Genomic DNA, 17,442 nt, shown 5'->3' with positions numbered 1-17,442 from the left:
GGAGTATGTATATGTATAATATAACATGCATGCACACATTGGTGCAGTCTGAAATCAGGTAGTTCTGGAATGCTTAATGTGCAGAAAGGGGGCTCTAGCATGTTTTAAAGTAATTCTGTTTAGCAAACTGCAGATAACTAAATTAATTTAGTTTAAGCTCAGATAGGATCCACAGAGCTTGGGAGAGAACAAGAGGAGAGACAAAAAATTAAATCACCAAACTTGGCCCTGGCACTTATCCAGCTGCTCTGTTTGAGTGGTGAGCTAACTGCCTGGGCTGAGTCCAAGAGGGTTTCTGTCTTCTGAAATATTAGCGTTTGGCTGGAGATACTTGATGATTGTTGTATTGGAATGACACGTCCCATAACAGGCTCCCAGTGTGAGTGAGCCCCAGTGGTAAGCATGGGTGTTGACCCATCATTATCCTTCTCAGTCTTTGCTTTCTTGTCACTGTGTATATTTTCCCATCTATAGGATAGTGAGCGTGAAGGAGACACGACTGACTACACTGGTGGCCAACTTCTTGGTGGGTCTCTCGCTCTTGCTCCTGCCATTCCCGTTGCAGTGGATCCCAAAGCCAGTCCTCTATGGCCTCTTCCTGTACATCGCCCTGACCTCCATTGATGGGAATCAACTCTTCGAGAGGGTGGCCCTCTTGCTGAAAGAGCAGGTATAGAGAGTCGTCCTGGAACTGGAAATTTGCTGCACAGGATATGGAACAAGAAATAGCGCCCTACACTCTGTTTCCTGAGGAAACTCATATAATGAGTTGATTACTACAGCTTCAAAACATTGCCATTAAACAGTCCATGATTATGTGTGTTTTAGCCTCCCCCTTCCCCAAGCCATCCTCCACGCACCCCCACGAGCCCTATATAAGCTGTCTTGTACGTGCAGCCACCATAATAATTACAAGGGCAATAGGCCACTGCAGGATTCCCAACAGTCTCGCCATTAACCCTGACAGGAAGGGTGCTTCAAAAACCTTATGTTCCTCTCCTTTGCTTGATACACTAAGGAGCTTTTATTGCCTGCCTTTGCAATCCCACCCTCATTTTATGTTCCCATTTGATATTTGTTGTGTGGTTTTTATTTCCTTGCTTGGTGGCAAACAAGGCATAAGCTCTTTGAACCTTGAACTCTCACCCTTCTCACAATGATGGGGATGGCATGTTTTATATATTTTAAAAGCCGGCCACAGTGTTTACATACGGGGATAATATCTGCATGCTGTATAAATCCTATAACATACCAGGTGCATAATGACAATGAATTTGAGAAGTGAGTGATGCTAATGGCATAGTGAAACATTTTTCTTTTTGTACAACAAAGGTTTAAAATCTCAAATCGTGAATAGAAATGTTCAGTTTGTGCAAGTCTAAAATAAACAAGTGCAGTTTAAAGCTAGCAGGTGAAAAACTAGTTACTCCTTCACTTACCATGTCCTGAGTTCAGAATTACATTGTCCAGCTACAGAAGATATCCCTGCCGTGTTCAGTGAAGTTATCAGTTATTGCAAGAGAGAAACAGAACCCTTATCTCAGGTCGTGGCATGTGAAAATGCTTTTCAGTTCGCCTGCTAACAGAGTATATTTAGAAACCAATTACATTTCACAGCTGATAAGCAGTTGACTTCCAAGGTATGCTGTCATTCCAGAACTACTGATTACAATCCACTGAAAATTTTTCTGTAGAATAGTTTTCCATTGGAAAATGAAGTTTTGCCGAATTCGCATCGGTTCTCTGGGGCGTGTTGATTTTGACCAAATTTTCATCAGGAAAATGTGGAAATGATTCATTTCAATTTTCTCATTGCATGTTAACAATATTGACACTTGAATATTTTATCCTGGCTAAATTATTTTAATATTATATTACATTTATATATGTTATGTATTTTAATATAATCTAAACATTGACACCAAATTAATCAAACTGATGAAGTTGTGATTAAACATTTTTACCTTATGGGAAAACATTTTGATGGTCCTGAACAGAAATTTTTTGGAATTTTTATTAGGCAGGAAATTTTGGTTTTCCGATACAGAATGGAAACAAATTTCAAAGTGGAGCAGAAATTCCATTTTACAATAAGTTCTTCTGCTCGTGTTCACAGGACAGAAGCAAAGCCAGTCACTAGGTTAGACAGTAACAACTAATGATGTGAATCTCCACCTTATACATTATGATATTGTAATAAGGGCCAAATTATGGTTGTCCTTCAAGAGACTGTACATGCACGTTCCACTCTTGGTGAGCATGTGCCCAGCTCACAGTTGTCGGAAATTTTTGCTTCAGTGGTATCCACAGGGTAGCTCAAATGCCCTCCGCTGCCACGCACCACTGAGTCCAGCAGTCCGAGAAACCCCTCAGAACTTTCTCACTGCCCAGGATGATCATTGGAAGTTCTTGGCTTGCCTTAGCAAGTGCTCTGTGTGCTCATTGTAAACTTATTGTAAATAGTTTTCTAATTGATCAGTACTTAGTTCGTAGCGTAGATAGGATTAGTTTCTTTTTCCGTTCCCAGTTTGGGGTTTCCATTTCTTGGTACCAAAGGGTGCCTCAGTCACCAGCCTTCAGACTATGCATTTCCTGCATTAGGCCAATGTACCTGAGCAACCCACACTCAAGTTGCTTGAATTGTTTAGGGAAAGCTCATATTTGAGGTTGTTGCCAAATCTGCAAAGACTTTAAGCCTAGGACAAGGGAAGACAGAGAAACCAGGCTAAAGGTTTTGCGTGTGCCGGCAGCCCTGAGACCTCTGGCAGAGCCCAGCTGTTTGGACTCAGCAGTGACTGCTTCATCATTGGTTAGGAGTCTTCTATGTTGCTTGAGACCCAGCACTGCTCACTCTCCCCCATGCCCAAAAAGAGGCCTAAAACCTCTCAGCAGATCATCAAGGAAGGAAGGTTACTGGCACCAAAATCCTCTAGGCTTGGGATAAGCGTAGAGTGCAGCTGAAACCCAAGCACTCCTCCGATACCACACAAACGAGCACCGTTGACTCTGGCGCTGAGACAGGTACCATCTAGTTCAGGGCCTGATGGAGCGCCTTCTACGTCTGCGGTACCGCATCATTCCAAGACCGTCTCTGAACTGACCATGCTGGAAGCGTCTGTGGCAGTGAGAGGTCGGCTGAACCTATTGGTATCCGTTTCCCCGGCAGTGCAGGAGACCACGCAACTGGTACCACTAGACACTAGTATTGTCAGTGCGGTGTTCGGTACCACCGCAAACGCCATTGCCTCAGACATCACGCCTGATGGTATCATTGAAGGGGAAACCTGCAGTGTGGGCAGTGCAGTGCTCTTCTCTGACTCGCCACCAGTCTTCAGCACCATCAGGAGCAGCCTCTCCTTGGCCAGCAGAGGGAGACTCGTCCTCCTCGGAATCGGAAATTGGCACCTGCGCTTCCCAGCCTCAGAGCTGCTCTTGCCAATATCCACCAAGGCACTACTACCCTGCTAGGGATCATCCAGTGGGAGTAGGACTGCGCATGTGGGCTAGGGCAGTTCAGTGGCTTTTCTGGAACCTAAGGGGATTCCCCCGGTTTCTAGGTCATACACAAAGCGTTCGTGCTCTGTGTCCTTGAAGAGACGCAGGAAATCTACTCACCAGGTGTCACCTGTTCCTGAGCCCGGTACTGGGCCTGGTGATGAGCAGCAAGAGTTACTCCAGGAGGACAGTGCTGGACAGCTTGTGGAGGAGGAGCATCCTCAGCCTGTGCTGGCCTCTACAGTCTCCTCTCCCCGTAGCGCAGTCTCCTCAGGGGGCATCTCACTCTCTCCCCCAATTATTATATGGCTCACCAGGAGCTATTGAAGAGGGTGGCCTCAAGCTTGGAAATTCAGATGGAGGTGGCTAAGGAGTCCTTCCTCTTCCTTGTTGATATTTTGGCCGCCACAGGGCCTCCGCAAGTGGCCTTAGGTATTAATAAGGTAATTATAGACCCCCTTAAGTCTCTGTGGCCAACCCTTTACTACATTTCTCCCACCTCAGAAAGTATTATGTCCCCTCCCAGGGATTTGAATTATCTATACTTTCATCCCTCCTGGGATCTCTGGTGGTGTCAGTGGCCAGTGAACAGGAATGGCAGAGCCAACAGGCATCATTCCCCAAATCAAAGGATGCAAAAAAATCTAGATTTATTTGGTAGAAAAGTTTATTCTACTGGGGGCTACAAGATGGGATTGCCAACTAACGAGCTCTTTTGGGACATTATGATTTTAAAGTTTGGGACTGCATGTTAAAGTTTAGGGACATGCTGCCAGAGGACTCTAGGCAGGAATTCTCCTCATTAGTTAATAAGGGGAAATCTGTAGCAAGAACTTTGCTGCAGGCTGCACTGGACAACAGTTACGGAAGAGTAGTAACCGTTTTTTTTCACTGGCAACACTCCCGTTGATTTCAGTTGAGCCCAGGATTTGGTCCTAATGGAAAAATAGACTCCTAATTTTATTTGGCCTCTATTGAAACCCACTCCTACCTAGGATATCACAGGTACTGTAGATTCCATTGACTGAATATATTCATTGGTAAATAAGGAGTGGATATGGATATTGTATGCAGAGTACTCTATTTCACTAGGAGCGTGGTGTAGCACTGGAATGGGTTACCTAAGGAGGTGGAGGAATCTCCTTCCTTTGAGGTTTTTAAGGTCAGGCTTGACAAAGCCCTGGCTGGGATGATTTAGTTGGGGATTGGTCCTGCTTTGAGCAGGGGGTTGCACTAGATGACCTCCTGAGGTCCCTTCCAACCCTGATATTCTAGGATTCTATTTGTTCTCTTTTGTCTTATACTTAGGTTATAAGCTGTTTGGGAGAGGGACGGTCTTTTTATTTTGCGTTTGTACAGCAGTTAGCACCATGGGGTCCTGGCCCATGACGGGGGCTCTTAGGTGCTTTGATAGTACAAATAATAAATATCTGTTTTAGTACAGATTAGACAGCTGTGCCCAGGTTAGGAAACCTGCATAACTCCTGCTGCGATCCTAGATCCATTCGTCAATATCAGCATCAGCGGCTAGTCACTCCTACTCACACTACGTTGCATTCTGCTTGTGTGGGGTCTCTTCTAGCCTCTCCCAGCTGAGCGCCACAGTTGCTCTATCTCAGATTGGGTTGAAGTCTGCCCCCTAAAGAGAAGATGGAAAGTTCTCAAATGGCAAAGAGCTTGTTAAGACATAAAAAACAACCTGAAAGGGGAGCAGCACACAAGCAGATCTGCCTAACACGGCATCACCACGTGATGCACACGCTCTCCCTCGCCTCCGGATATTTTACATGTTGCTACACAGTGCTGCTAATCATCCACGGGGGAATATAATTATGGCATTTATATCAGTATTTCTTGTGCTCCAGATGTTCCTCCAGGCAAGTCTATCTCTGGTTTCCCCCATTTTTTATTGCGCAGTCATTCTCTGTGTTCTGTTGCCAGTACCACAGCCGGAGGTATTAGCTTTAACCCTTGAAATCCTTAGTTCAGCCCTTTTGGCTTAAGGAACAGGCCAGTACTCAGCTTAGAAAGTCCTTCAACATCTGCAGTGCCATTTGTGTATTTCTGATATCTACCCGTTGACCTGATGTGTGAAATGAACGCTGACAGCTGTGTGTTGGTTTCCCAAAAATAATTTCTTTAATGGGCACACTTCTTATACTTTATTCCCAGCTGGACTGATTTGTCTATTGCTGTCTGACGTGTACCTCTTTTCTCTTTCACAGACGGCTTACCCTCCAACGCATTACATTCGCAGGGTCCCTCAGAGGAAGATCCACTATTTCACAGGCTTACAGGTTCTTCAGCTCCTCATCCTCTGTGGGTTTGGGATGTCACCGTTACCGTACATGAAGATGATTTTTCCTCTCATTATGATAGGAATGATCCCGATCAGGTAAGTCGGTCTCTGTATTAAAGACACCTCACTGAGTGGCCGAGCTGTTTGGCTTCTGACTAGGTAACTACATATTACTTAAGGCAGGTGTACGCTACCACTGAAGTTGATCTAAATTCCATTGCTCAGGGATGTGAAAAAGCCCTCCACCCCCTGAGCTATACAAGTTTCGCGCTGTCCACACCAGGAGATGGTATGATGGGATAACATGATTTTGGCAATTAATTGATCTTTAAATATTCATGGTAAATAGGCCCAGTGGCCTGTGATGGGATGTTAGATTGGGTGGGATCTGAGTTACCCAGGAAAGAATTTTCTGTCATATGTGGCTGGTGATTCTTGCCCATATGCTCAGGGTTTAGCTGATTGCCATATTTGGGGTTGGGAAGGAATTTTCCTCCAGGGCAGATTGGAAGAGGCCCTGGAGGTTTTTCGCCTTCCTCTGTAGCATGGGGCACGGGTCACTTGCTGGAGGATTCTCTGCTGCTTGAAGTCTTTAAACCACAATTTGAGGACTTCAATAGCTCAGACATAGGTGAGAGGTTTTTAGCAGGAGTGGGTGGGTGAGATTCTGTGGCCTGCGTTGTGCAGGAGGTCAGACTAAATGATCATAATGGTCCCTTCTAACCTTAATATCTATGAATCTATGTCGGCGGTAGACACTCTTCTGCCAACATAGCTTACGCTTCTTTCCAAGGTGGAGTCATTATAGTGACGGGAGAGCACTCCTCCATCGGCAGCTGCAGTGATGTAGCACTGTAGCGTAGACTTGCCCTTAGATTTCTCTGTGATCCTTTGCCATGTTCTGCACTGGCTTGAGTGGTCACACAAGGAAATTAACACTGCACGCAGAATTTCCTTGCCCGCACAGAAATGGGCTGCAGTGCTGCTAGCTGCCACTAGGGACCACTGGATTCGGCAGAGCCCAGCTGGCACATAGAAGATCCTGATGGGGGAGGGAGAGGGAGCTAGAGCAGTGGTTCCCAAACTTGTGCAGCGAAAGCCCCGGCCGGGCCAGTTTGTTTACCTGCCGCGTCCGCAGGTTCGGCCGATCGTGGCTCCCAGTGGCCGCGGTTCGCTGCTCCAGGCCAATGGGAGCTGCTGGAAGCAGTGGCCAGTACGTCCCTCAGCCTGAACCACTTCCCGGCCCGGCCCGCCAGGGGCTTTCCCTGCACAAGCGGCGGAACAAGTTTGGGAACCGCTGAGCTAGAGGGTTCCTGGCAGCTGCAGTTCCCAGCATGCCCTGAGGGAAGGAGACGGTGGCGCGCAGGAAACTGTGCAAGCCTGGGACCCAGCATCAGGTTGTATCTCCCTCTGGATCCCTTGGCTCAGGGGGGCCCCACAGTTGGGCTCTGGGGGGAAGGGGTGCGGGTGTCTGGCTCCCTGGATTCTAGTGGGGAGAAGAGGGCAGAGAAACAAGAACTGGTTGTCATAGGGGGTTTCTTTGATTCTCTACTCTTGGGGAAATTTTTGTGCATGTCCATTTTCTTACAGACATACTTGCTGACTGGTATTTTGAAATAAATTACCAAAATAATCAAAACTGGCGTGATTATGTAGTGTTATTTTGAGAAATAAAATTTGCAGAATTTTAAAATATTGTGTGCAGAATTTTTAATTTTTTTGGCACAGAATGCCCCCAGGAGTAATTATTTTGGGAGACTCTACCCTGGCTGTAACGGAATATACCGTTCAGAGAAAATGTGATCTCTCCTAAAGCTCTCACAATTCTCAACAGGGGTCAGAGCTTTGGGGAAGCATGGATGCTGCTGACTAAACATGACTTCTCTGGCACTGTAATCCCCATGGATAGGAGAGTATTTTAAGTAACCCTTTTCCTCTTCGCACAATCATTTGTGTTTCACAACGTGAACTGAATTTAGATCAAACACAGTTTGTGTTTTCCGGGATGTTTTCATTTTCCAGTGTTTATCTCATGTCAGATCAATTTGAGGAGTTTAGGGCATTGCACTGCAGTTAGTGAGATTTGAAATTTCCTCCTTTCCTGGCTACCTATTGAGGAGCTCTAAATCTAAACCAGGCTTATTAAATTGTTGTCTTTATTATTTAAATAGCTGAAAAGTAACTTCCTGTGCTGTTAAGGAAGCAGAGGATTAATCTACAAATGTCCAGTAGCATAGATGAAGGAGAAAGCTTTTTAATGTTGACTGTGGTGCCACTTAGTGTTTGTTTCACTCAAAGGAAATATCATTATTAAGTAGATTCCAGAGGCCCCAATCTGTACCGTGCCCAGCAGAATGGGGTCCTGGTTGTAACCTGAAATAAGGCAAAGACACCTCAGGGACAAGGCATGTCAAACGCAGTGGAGTGGGCAGTAGCAAAAGACAAGTGAATGTAAAAGCAGTGGTGCTAGCTCTCACAAGCAATATTTGGTGTGTTTTCTTAAAGCCCCAGCTCTTGGAGGCATTGAGTGTCTGAGAATCTTAGCTTACTTTTGTTTATTTGGGTTCTTTTAAAAGTAAAAGGAACCCAAATGTATTCTTTTATTTAAAATGTCGTCCTCTTTTAAGCCAGTCTCATAATGTTTTGGGTCCTGCTTTGTGATTTTTGAATAACAGCTGTTTCAGGGATTCCAGCGATGTGAGCAAACATGGCTGTGTTTTCACTCCAGCTTAACAAACCTGATGTAAATCAGCAAGTTGTATGAATTGCCCCAGACATGCCCAGCTCTGAAGAGCCTGGAAAAGGATGAACATAACCCTTATTGCAGCACTAACCTGAACCTAATTGTCTCTGTTGTTCACTCGTAGGTATAACCTGCTTCCTAGGATCATTGAAGCAAAATACCTAGATGCTATGGATGCGGAGCACTAAAAATGAATCTCTGCTCTCAGAACAGCGAACAGCTTTTCAAATCAAAAGGAAATGGCAGCCTTGCTGAGATGTAGAATTATTTATCTGAAGTTCTCTTTTTTGTTTAGAACCTCCAGGACTTTCTTTCTGCTCTAGTCTGGCACTTGGAGATACATGGTTGAAGACCAATAGGCCATTCAAGTTTCAGATCAAAACAGCCTTTGACTGAGAGGGCAGTACTCTTCTGAGTTTTGAGGCAAGCCAGCTTTATGGAAATGTTACCTTCTACATCCTAAAACTTGAAATCCCACAGATCAATGTGTTTCTCTTGTTGGATTGTGCTGTGCTAGGGTTGCCTCACATTCCCTTTTTTAAGGGGGATCCCTTTTTTATACACTGTGTCCCTTTTCCCAGAACACTATTGATATGTAAGGACAGTAATCAACCCTTGCTTTACAGAATTACTGAATAATTTGGAGCTTTAATGCAATTACCTATATCTCCAGTTCATCTTCCAAAAAGATAGCCCTATGTCAGAGGAGACGTGTAGTGATCTCGTCAAGTTATTGATTAGTGGATGGGCTGGGAAGCAAAAGAATATGGTTGTGCTGATTCATCTAAAGCTGTAGATTGTGTGTTGTTTAATTTCTTCATATGTACCAGAAATGTTCAGAGGTTGGATTGACTTTGTGATGCTGATGTAATTTACAACTGGGTCTAAGCTGCTTGGGAATTAGTTGAAGCTATTTTACACTGTTACTTCTCAGTAATCAAATATAGAATTGTAGGTCTGTACAGCAGCAAGCTTCTTGGTTGTGCCCAAATTCACCTGGATGCTGAAATGTGGCAAAATTCAGTCATGTGCATTAATGTTCGCATATACATATGTACAGAACTGCCTATGTGTACATATATACATACATAATTTAGATTTGTGTATATATTTTGCATATATATTATACATATATTGGATATATAGGCATATTCTTTCAAGATATTGAAAGTGTTCTTGTGCAATCAGTGTTACCTGTACTGTGTTGACATACATTTGTTCTTTGCTTCAGTGCTTCTTTTTTCTTATTCAAAGCCATTCTGTGTCAAACTGCATTAACCCAATTACTGATTATTATTTTTAAACATACTGCTAAGTTCAAACATTCCTTCATTTTCCTCTAGTCCTTTGGCTTTTGTGACCTGCATCACCCTGTCTGAATGCATTCCGACATGTGAATTTTCCATTTAATTTTAATGTACAGTAGGTAGTGAACGTTGGTTGTTTCCTAATCAATATTTCTGTTTGTCACTTCACTGTTTCAGTTTTGTAGCTACCTCCCGTTTTCCCCCACCCCCAGACATTACATTATATTTCTGTATGAATTCTAACTCTCCTGCTATCTATTTTATCTTTTGGTTTATTTAATTTAGCTGGTATTGTGGTCAGTTTTTCTATACTTGAAGTACTGTGAAACAAGCTATCCTTTAGCGAATTCCGCGTTGATCTGTAGTGCAGCTAGGGGCAAACTTTACAAGAAAAGAAAGTGGAGCAATGAAGATAGATTTTAAAAAGCAAAAATTAGGATCACATTACAATAAATGCAAACAGACAGTAGATTAGTGCAGAAAAGTGTTTTGTTTCAAGCAAATTGTTTGCACAATAATTGGTGGTGAGATTTATCGGAGAGAATACGTTGGCGATTTGGCTTTCTTTACGAAGTGTAAAACACATCTCTCCATCACTAATGAGAGGAACTGGGGAAGAAAGCCCATATGCTAAAACCAAGCTTATAAACCCAAACTCAATAACTCATTCAATAATTAGTTTACTTTTAATAACCCCCAAAGGGATTCCATCATCATGCAATTGCCTACAGCTTGGAAGGAAACTACGGAGAGCAGAGTGTTCAGTTTCTCTTTGAAGTTTCCCATTGACAATCCAGTGAAGGAGCACCAGGTTGTTCCTAAGGGTGTATTTGTTACTGTCGGGGATAAACATTTAGCACAGTAATTGCAGGGAAATAGATTCTCTACTTCATTAGCCATCTAAGCAGCATTGTATTACCTTGAAAATGTAACCTTATGTTCTACTCAACTCCTGCGGATGCGCTGTGAAGGGCATGGCCTAATTTGGCCCTCTTAATAAATGAAACGTGGGCATTGCCATTAATTTGTTTTCACTAGGAATGTCTTAGCACGCCAAAAAGACATCGCCGTAGTAACAAACATGGCTAACTAACAAACAGGTCTGACACTATTTGCATGATCAAGAACAAGAAGATAAGAATTAAAGGCAACTAAATTATGCACATTGACTAATATTCTTAATCCTGGAATCAGATGTTATTGGAGTCACTGCAGAGGTTTCAAATTTAAAGTCCCTAAAGATGAGGTGAATGTTCAGCAAACAAGACTATGTTGTCTGGGCCAGTCCACACAAAAAAGGCGAGGTGACTCAAAAAGAGAACAGTATTGATAGCCATGCTCAGATACGAACTGCAATAAGACAATCGTCTGACCCTTTTTAAACAAAGTCCCTCCTTCCCAGTGTAAAACGCATCGAAATGAGACTCCCTGAAAAGACGGCTGGGTGTCCTTAAATACTTTGGCGTGTTGAAAGCGTGGGCGTTCTAACGACACGTGTGCTGTGTTCTGTCACTGGTGCCTGGGCTCCCGGTGTTTGGGCTCCTAGCAGCAGACCGCATGCTGTGAAAAATCAGACTCTGTGCAAGAGAGGGTTTAAAGCAGAGGATGGACCCCCCCTGGCTGGGAGAGGGGCGTGAATGCTGTGTGCAAAGCAGCTGTTTCAAGTGAATAGGTGAAATTCATCTCTGTGCAGTCTCATGGAACGCAAGTGGTCCGTGGGTCTTGAGTTGACCCTCTGCACAGGAGGTGGATTTCCCTGTACACCAATATAAAAAAAATCTAGTTACAGAAAAGCCTAGAAGCGTACCTGCAAACTGCATTAAAATACTGTAGAGCTAAACGGAAAAGAAAACCCTAAAAAACGCTGTGCAATAGGACAGCTACCATAGGGTTCATTGTTCGCCTTGTAAACTGACATGAAATACCACAACCTGTCATTTTTGCATTGACAGACTGTGTATGTTGCACTTAACAAAAGCCCTTGCAGGAGTAAAATATTTTTAAATGAGCTCTTTCTCAGTTTCTTGAAAGAACCAAAAAAGCCCTTTACTTTTCTCTCTGTCTCTCTGAAATTAGCAATCCAGATGCAGTGACAAATGTCACTGAGTTAAGCAATGTAAAATATAGAAGTTGTTACACTTCAACATGATTGGAGGAAATTTAACCCTCACAGCTAAAATAAGCCCCCTAACTACTTTTATGTTAAGTTGTTGTTTTGGAACAGTTTGTGATGTAATTTCAGTCTCGCGTGTATTTTCTTTTTAGCATAAACATGACTGTTAGATCCCCCCCCACCCCCCTCAGGGTTTTCACTGTATAAATCATGGGCCAGGGAATCAACTGATGTAAATCATCAACGGTCAATAGCACTGTTCCTATTTTTGCTAGCTGAGGATCTGGCCCTACATTCTAATCTGTGGGTATCAGATGAAAAGCTGGACTATGTCGGAATGTCTCTTGAATTACATAAGGCTCACAAGATACTGGTAATGATGATCCTATTTCAGACCAAAAAAGGTCAGGATTTTCATACAAGTACCTTTCCCTTCCTGTTACAAATGAAAGTTCTTTTGCTTCTCTTTTTACTGACATAAGCAGGCATTTCCAGGAAGTAGGCTAACTAAGAAAAGAGAGTTTGATAAACAGAACTATTTCTGCACTTTAATACCTGTGTGAAGGTTAAGACCATTAGAATGTAATAACCAAAAGTTATCTTTTATTATAAGCTCTTTAGATAGATATGCACAATGTTATGTATAAATATTGCCAAAGAACTGGATCTGAAAAGATGATGATTGCTGTTAATTAAGAGGGCCTTGTGCTGTATTCTGCTGGAGTCAAAAGGCAGTAAATGCTTGTGAAATGACTGGATTTCTGTAACCTAAATTAGTTGCCAACATCTGCCAAAATTATGAGGGTACTGGGAAATATAATACACTTTTTTTAAAGGCTGTAGCTTGTAGGCACTTAATGGTGTAGCTAGAAGTTATCCTGATCAGGTAGAGATGTAATCTTAATTGATAAATAGGTCTGCTGGTCTGAAAGTTCTTTTTAAAGCTGATGAAATGCTGTTGATACATTACGCATTGAAATGGATATGTTGAGGATTGTTGTGTGTATTAAAGAACACTGGTGCTGTATGGGCTGCTGAATGGGGTACAGTGTGCTCAGAAACTAACACACACAAATCTCCACCAAGCAGTAGCGAAGTTTGAAAGCATTATTGGATGTTAAAAGCTAGCTGGTTACATACCACCAGGTCACTGTCAGGGTAGTGACATAGAAAACTTAAAACTACTTTCTGGCCAGACATGCTACTTGGTGAAACATCTCAAGGTAGAATCAGTTAACTGTACTGTGAGAAACACACGTCACTGATGAACTGCCCATGAATTAGGGATACGATATAAAAACAAATACAATACAATAAGATGCTGAAATATGACCATTACAAGCCCAGTGCTGCTCCCCTTGACTTCACTGCATCTCACATTAGGTCCACACAAAAAACATCTGCTTGATGCACCCAGCTTCTAAAACACGCATCTCCAACTGAACCACCAAATTAAGCCAACTTTTGCAGAGGTGTGCACCTTCCATTTCACAGCATTGAAACCATCATCAGGAAAACATAGTTCAACGGCGTGATCTTGGGAGAAGCAGGAATTTGGTTCAAGCTGATTGGATTGTAGATCAAGAGTTAATTGGAACAAATATATAATTTGCCATCTCAAAGAGAGAAGAAAGAAATGTCAATGGGAGAAGATACATCGGTCTCACCTCAAGAACAGCCATCGTGTTCCAGAGTTCTGCTAAGCATTCACTTTGCATGTGTCTGAGTAGATACAGATAAGAGTCACCTAGAACAGTTAGAGGGTCACTTGTTAAAATGTGCGTTTATACCTGGAAGCTAGCTGGCAGCACTAGGGATGATTTAAATTAATAAATTGCCACGTCCGTTTCCCATACCATGGCATGGGCTACTGCTGCTAAATGGTTGCTCTTTCTTCTCCTTGTGTTGACCATCACACATTCCTTCCATGGATCGTACATCAGAGGCAAAATCTACTCTTCTACTCTCCATTCCAAAGACATCGGCAATGTGTCACTGTAGCAGGCTACTCAATCTTCGCTGGCCTGTACAAATTCTGAGCTAGCTTCTAGGCACAGGCATGGCAACTCATGCCATCTCAGACAATTATGAATCATTCATCATTTCTGTTATATGATTGTTGTGCTGATGTATGTCACACCTCTTTAGATGGTTAGCTGTCTAGTGCAGTTCTTGACCAGAGCAGGCCTTTCTTTCATCCCTCGAGCTTCCAAAAATACTGAAGTGATGTGATTGTCTAATTTTCCTGGGTGTGTTTCCAAGGAGGCCTGTGGATGTTAGAAGTGAAAAGCACATAGCATTGCCAATTTGATATCAAGTTGCTTAAAGAAAACGTGCCTTGAACTCCCAGTCCCATCCCCGTGGCTACAGGCCTGGCTTGTTTTACAGCAAAGAACTGGCAACCAGGATTTTGTCAAGAGCTGATGATATCGGAGGTTGCCAGAATATTTTAAGAGGCTCCAGAAATGCCTGACATCTTCTAATACCTTCTTCTTTCACTGTGTTGTGTCCATAATCCTTATGGCATCTCCAGCATTGTTGCTTCTTCACAAATGGACATGGTTGCCCTTCAAGCTAAGAACATTCATCTATAATTTTTCTACAGAAAAGTGCGAGAACATGGAAAACTGGGTACGATTCTGAACTGTATTTGATAGAACATTTATTATGTCCTGGGGAATGTATTGCCTCTCCCTCCCCCTCTCTGCCTCTCCTGGTGAGAGAATTCAGTTTCCATTATAAGAGCCAAACCTGGATGCTCAATGAGCAGAGGTGGCCTGTTGTGCCAACATGCATATGGTGGCATTTGTAATGCTGATTCTTTTTGTTGTGAACCAAGCTAGATCATCAAGCTCATTTCACTTAGTCTTGAGCTGAGAGCCCAGGTGTTGATAGCCACCAAATCCCCCTGCCTAGTATACACTTCTAAATGTAACTGCTGCTTGACTTCAAGCTTGAAATGCACCAAGCCCAGTGACTTCCTGTATTGCACTGCTTTCTTGCTATGGTGCTGTCTGCTTTGTGATTGAGCAAGATGGCAGCCAGGAGGAAAACTGATTAAATGAAAATCTTAGGTTAATAGTCTTTGGCACTCTGTCCTCAACACGCAAAGAGAGGAGCTGGCTGACAGTACCTTCACCTTAGTTACATGATCGGGGTCCTACAGAAAATCTGCACATCAGGTTCAACATCCGATGTATCTGTTTCCGGACTTGGTTTACCAAGTTCAGCAGGGCAATGAGACGTCTGTCAGCTTTGCTGGAAGTAGCTGATCCAATGCATGCAGGAGGTAGTACAGTAGGTAATTAAGTACCGTGGTTTGCAGGTGATCCATTTTCAGGGCGTGATTAATTATGTTCAATGAGTGACACAGCCCTCTCGGTATAAACTATTAAGTTCATCGTGCGGTGTATCTGTTTCAGTGAAATACATGTCTGAGCAGTAATGTTCTATACACCTTTCAATTATCAATGTATCCATTTCAGTGTGTAATATTTTGTAGCCCCAGACTTCTTGAATTCGGGACGTGGAGCTAATTCTGGTTGGCAACAACCCACCCTTGCAAACCTGAGTGCGGAAGTTAGGGGCTTAACTCCATACTTGGGCACTTAAATAAGTGACCCAGTTTTTCAGAGGTGCTGAGCACCTGCAACTCCCCTTGACTGCACTGAGATTTGTGGGTGCTCAGAACCTGTGAAAACAGGTCACTTCTAGTTAGATGCCTAAACACAGAGTTAGGAGCCTAACTTTAAGCGCCCAGGTCTCACCATTGAGGCTGAGGTGCGCTTCCACAACTGTGACCCTACTTGGCAGATGGCAAAGAGACCCAAACAGCGAGAAATGAAATCCAAATGCAAGAGTCTGGCAAGCAGACAAGCCCGTCATGTCACTCGCCAAGCATGGCGGTTGGTGGAAGGTTTGAGTTGTACCTACCTACACGTCAGCTGACTGAGCATGTGTAATGTCAGCAGAATTGCACACGTTTAACTGAGTAACTTGGGTTAGAGCGATCTTCAAGAATATTCTAGTTACAAACAGTGTTCTGTATTTTCTTCTCCCTTTCCCCTTCCCCCTACCCACTCGGAGTAGTACCTTATTCCTCAATTTCCACTGTGGAGATTGGCACTTTGCCATGTGGGTAAGGCAGAATCTGCCCTTTAATTCTTACTTCCCTAAAGTATTCACCCCTATAGGTTATACTATGCAGCTAAGTCTCTTTGCCTGTGTTGGACCTGCAAAGAGCCTGTACGGAAATGACAGAGTACAAATCCCCTCCGCCCCCGCTTTCTGGGAGATACAGGGTAATGGCATACAGGTAAGCTTCATGGAGCACCCAGAACATAAAAACAGAGGAGCTTTAATTCTCTGTTCCCTGAGATATTCAGAGCTGATTCTTAAATCCTGTATCCTGCTTCCATACAAGCTAATGCTAGGAAAATGGCTGAGCTCAATCTGTTACATGCCAGGAGATTACTAGCAGTGGTTTTATTTTTCTACATGTCACTTGGCATGCAGCCAGTTAATATATTGCTGTACTTGGTGACCAGAAGGTTTCCTCGGCAGCTCGGCTAGGAACTAGTCTATAAATATTTTAAGTGGCAAAACACAAATGGCTTGTATTTAGAGATGGAGCCTATAGATAGTGCACTTGCTAAGTAGGATTGTAAACGCATGCATATTAACTAGTGTTGATTACAGTGAATGATTTTCTTTTGATAAAAGAGTTGCTTCTTGGGGGAAACCATTCCTTTATTGTATAAGGAACTCTGTTGTATTTTGAAACATAAAAATAAAAAGAGAAATATACTGTTTATATATTTCTATGCTGTGCTCTGATGTGTCCTTTCTTTCTTTTTTCATGATTTAAAGTTTCCTAAGGACTGATTTCCTCTTCTAAAACAGCAACAGACTACCATGGTTTAACAAAGGTGGCTTAAGGCTCAGGGGCTGATCTGAAACCAACTGAATGAATAGGGAGTCTTCCCATGACTTCAGCTGGCTTCAGGATCAAGCCCGTAATGACGAGACATCGATACAGAATTATGCTGTGCTCTGAAATAGCATTTCTGTATGGAGCATGTGGAAGGTAGACATGCCACCATTTCAAGGGGAGAATCTTGCTTTTTCTTGCAACAGGGTACTGCTTATTTTTAAATAACGTCTCTCTACCAGAGTTGCTTATAAGGACCCCATTATCATAAAATCTGAGCACCTCCTTATCTTTAATGGATTTAGCCTTACAACACATCTGTGAGCTATTTACCCCTATTTTGCAGATGGGAAACTGAGCCACAGAGAGGCTAAATGACTTGCCCAAACCCACCAGGAATTCTGTGGCGAGAGTAGGGAGTTGAATCCAGATCTCTTAAGCCCTAGTGCCCTAACCATTGGACCATCCTCCTGCCTACATCACTGCTATGATATTGCATACGTACTAACGAATCCTGAACGAGGTGCCTAGTTCTGTTACCCATAAAAAGGTAGC

The 17,442-nt window shown here is 43.1% G+C and overlaps 1 protein-coding gene across 13 annotated transcripts in view; it reads left to right on the top strand.

The window, feature by feature from the left end:
* The window catches only part of SLC4A11 (solute carrier family 4 member 11), a 232,644-nt gene extending 215,870 nt beyond the window's left edge, over positions 1-16,774 (top strand). For all 13 annotated transcript variants that reach the window (XM_043544918.1, XM_043544916.1, XM_043544917.1 and 10 more), the window contains 3 exons: positions 475-670; positions 5,721-5,890; positions 8,662-16,774. In XM_043544918.1, the coding sequence (XP_043400853.1) occupies positions 475-670; positions 5,721-5,890; positions 8,662-8,725 (430 nt within the window). In that variant the 3' untranslated portion in view covers positions 8,726-16,774. The remainder of the gene's footprint in view (positions 1-474; positions 671-5,720; positions 5,891-8,661) is intronic.
* The last annotated feature ends 668 nt before the right edge of the window (positions 16,775-17,442 follow it).

The sequence above is a fragment of the Chelonia mydas genome, chromosome 4 (genome assembly GCF_015237465.2).
Source record: "Chelonia mydas isolate rCheMyd1 chromosome 4, rCheMyd1.pri.v2, whole genome shotgun sequence".
Lineage (NCBI taxonomy): Eukaryota > Metazoa > Chordata > Testudines > Cheloniidae > Chelonia > Chelonia mydas.
Note: the sequence above shows the minus strand (reverse complement) of the source record. Positions and strands in the feature narration are given on the sequence as shown.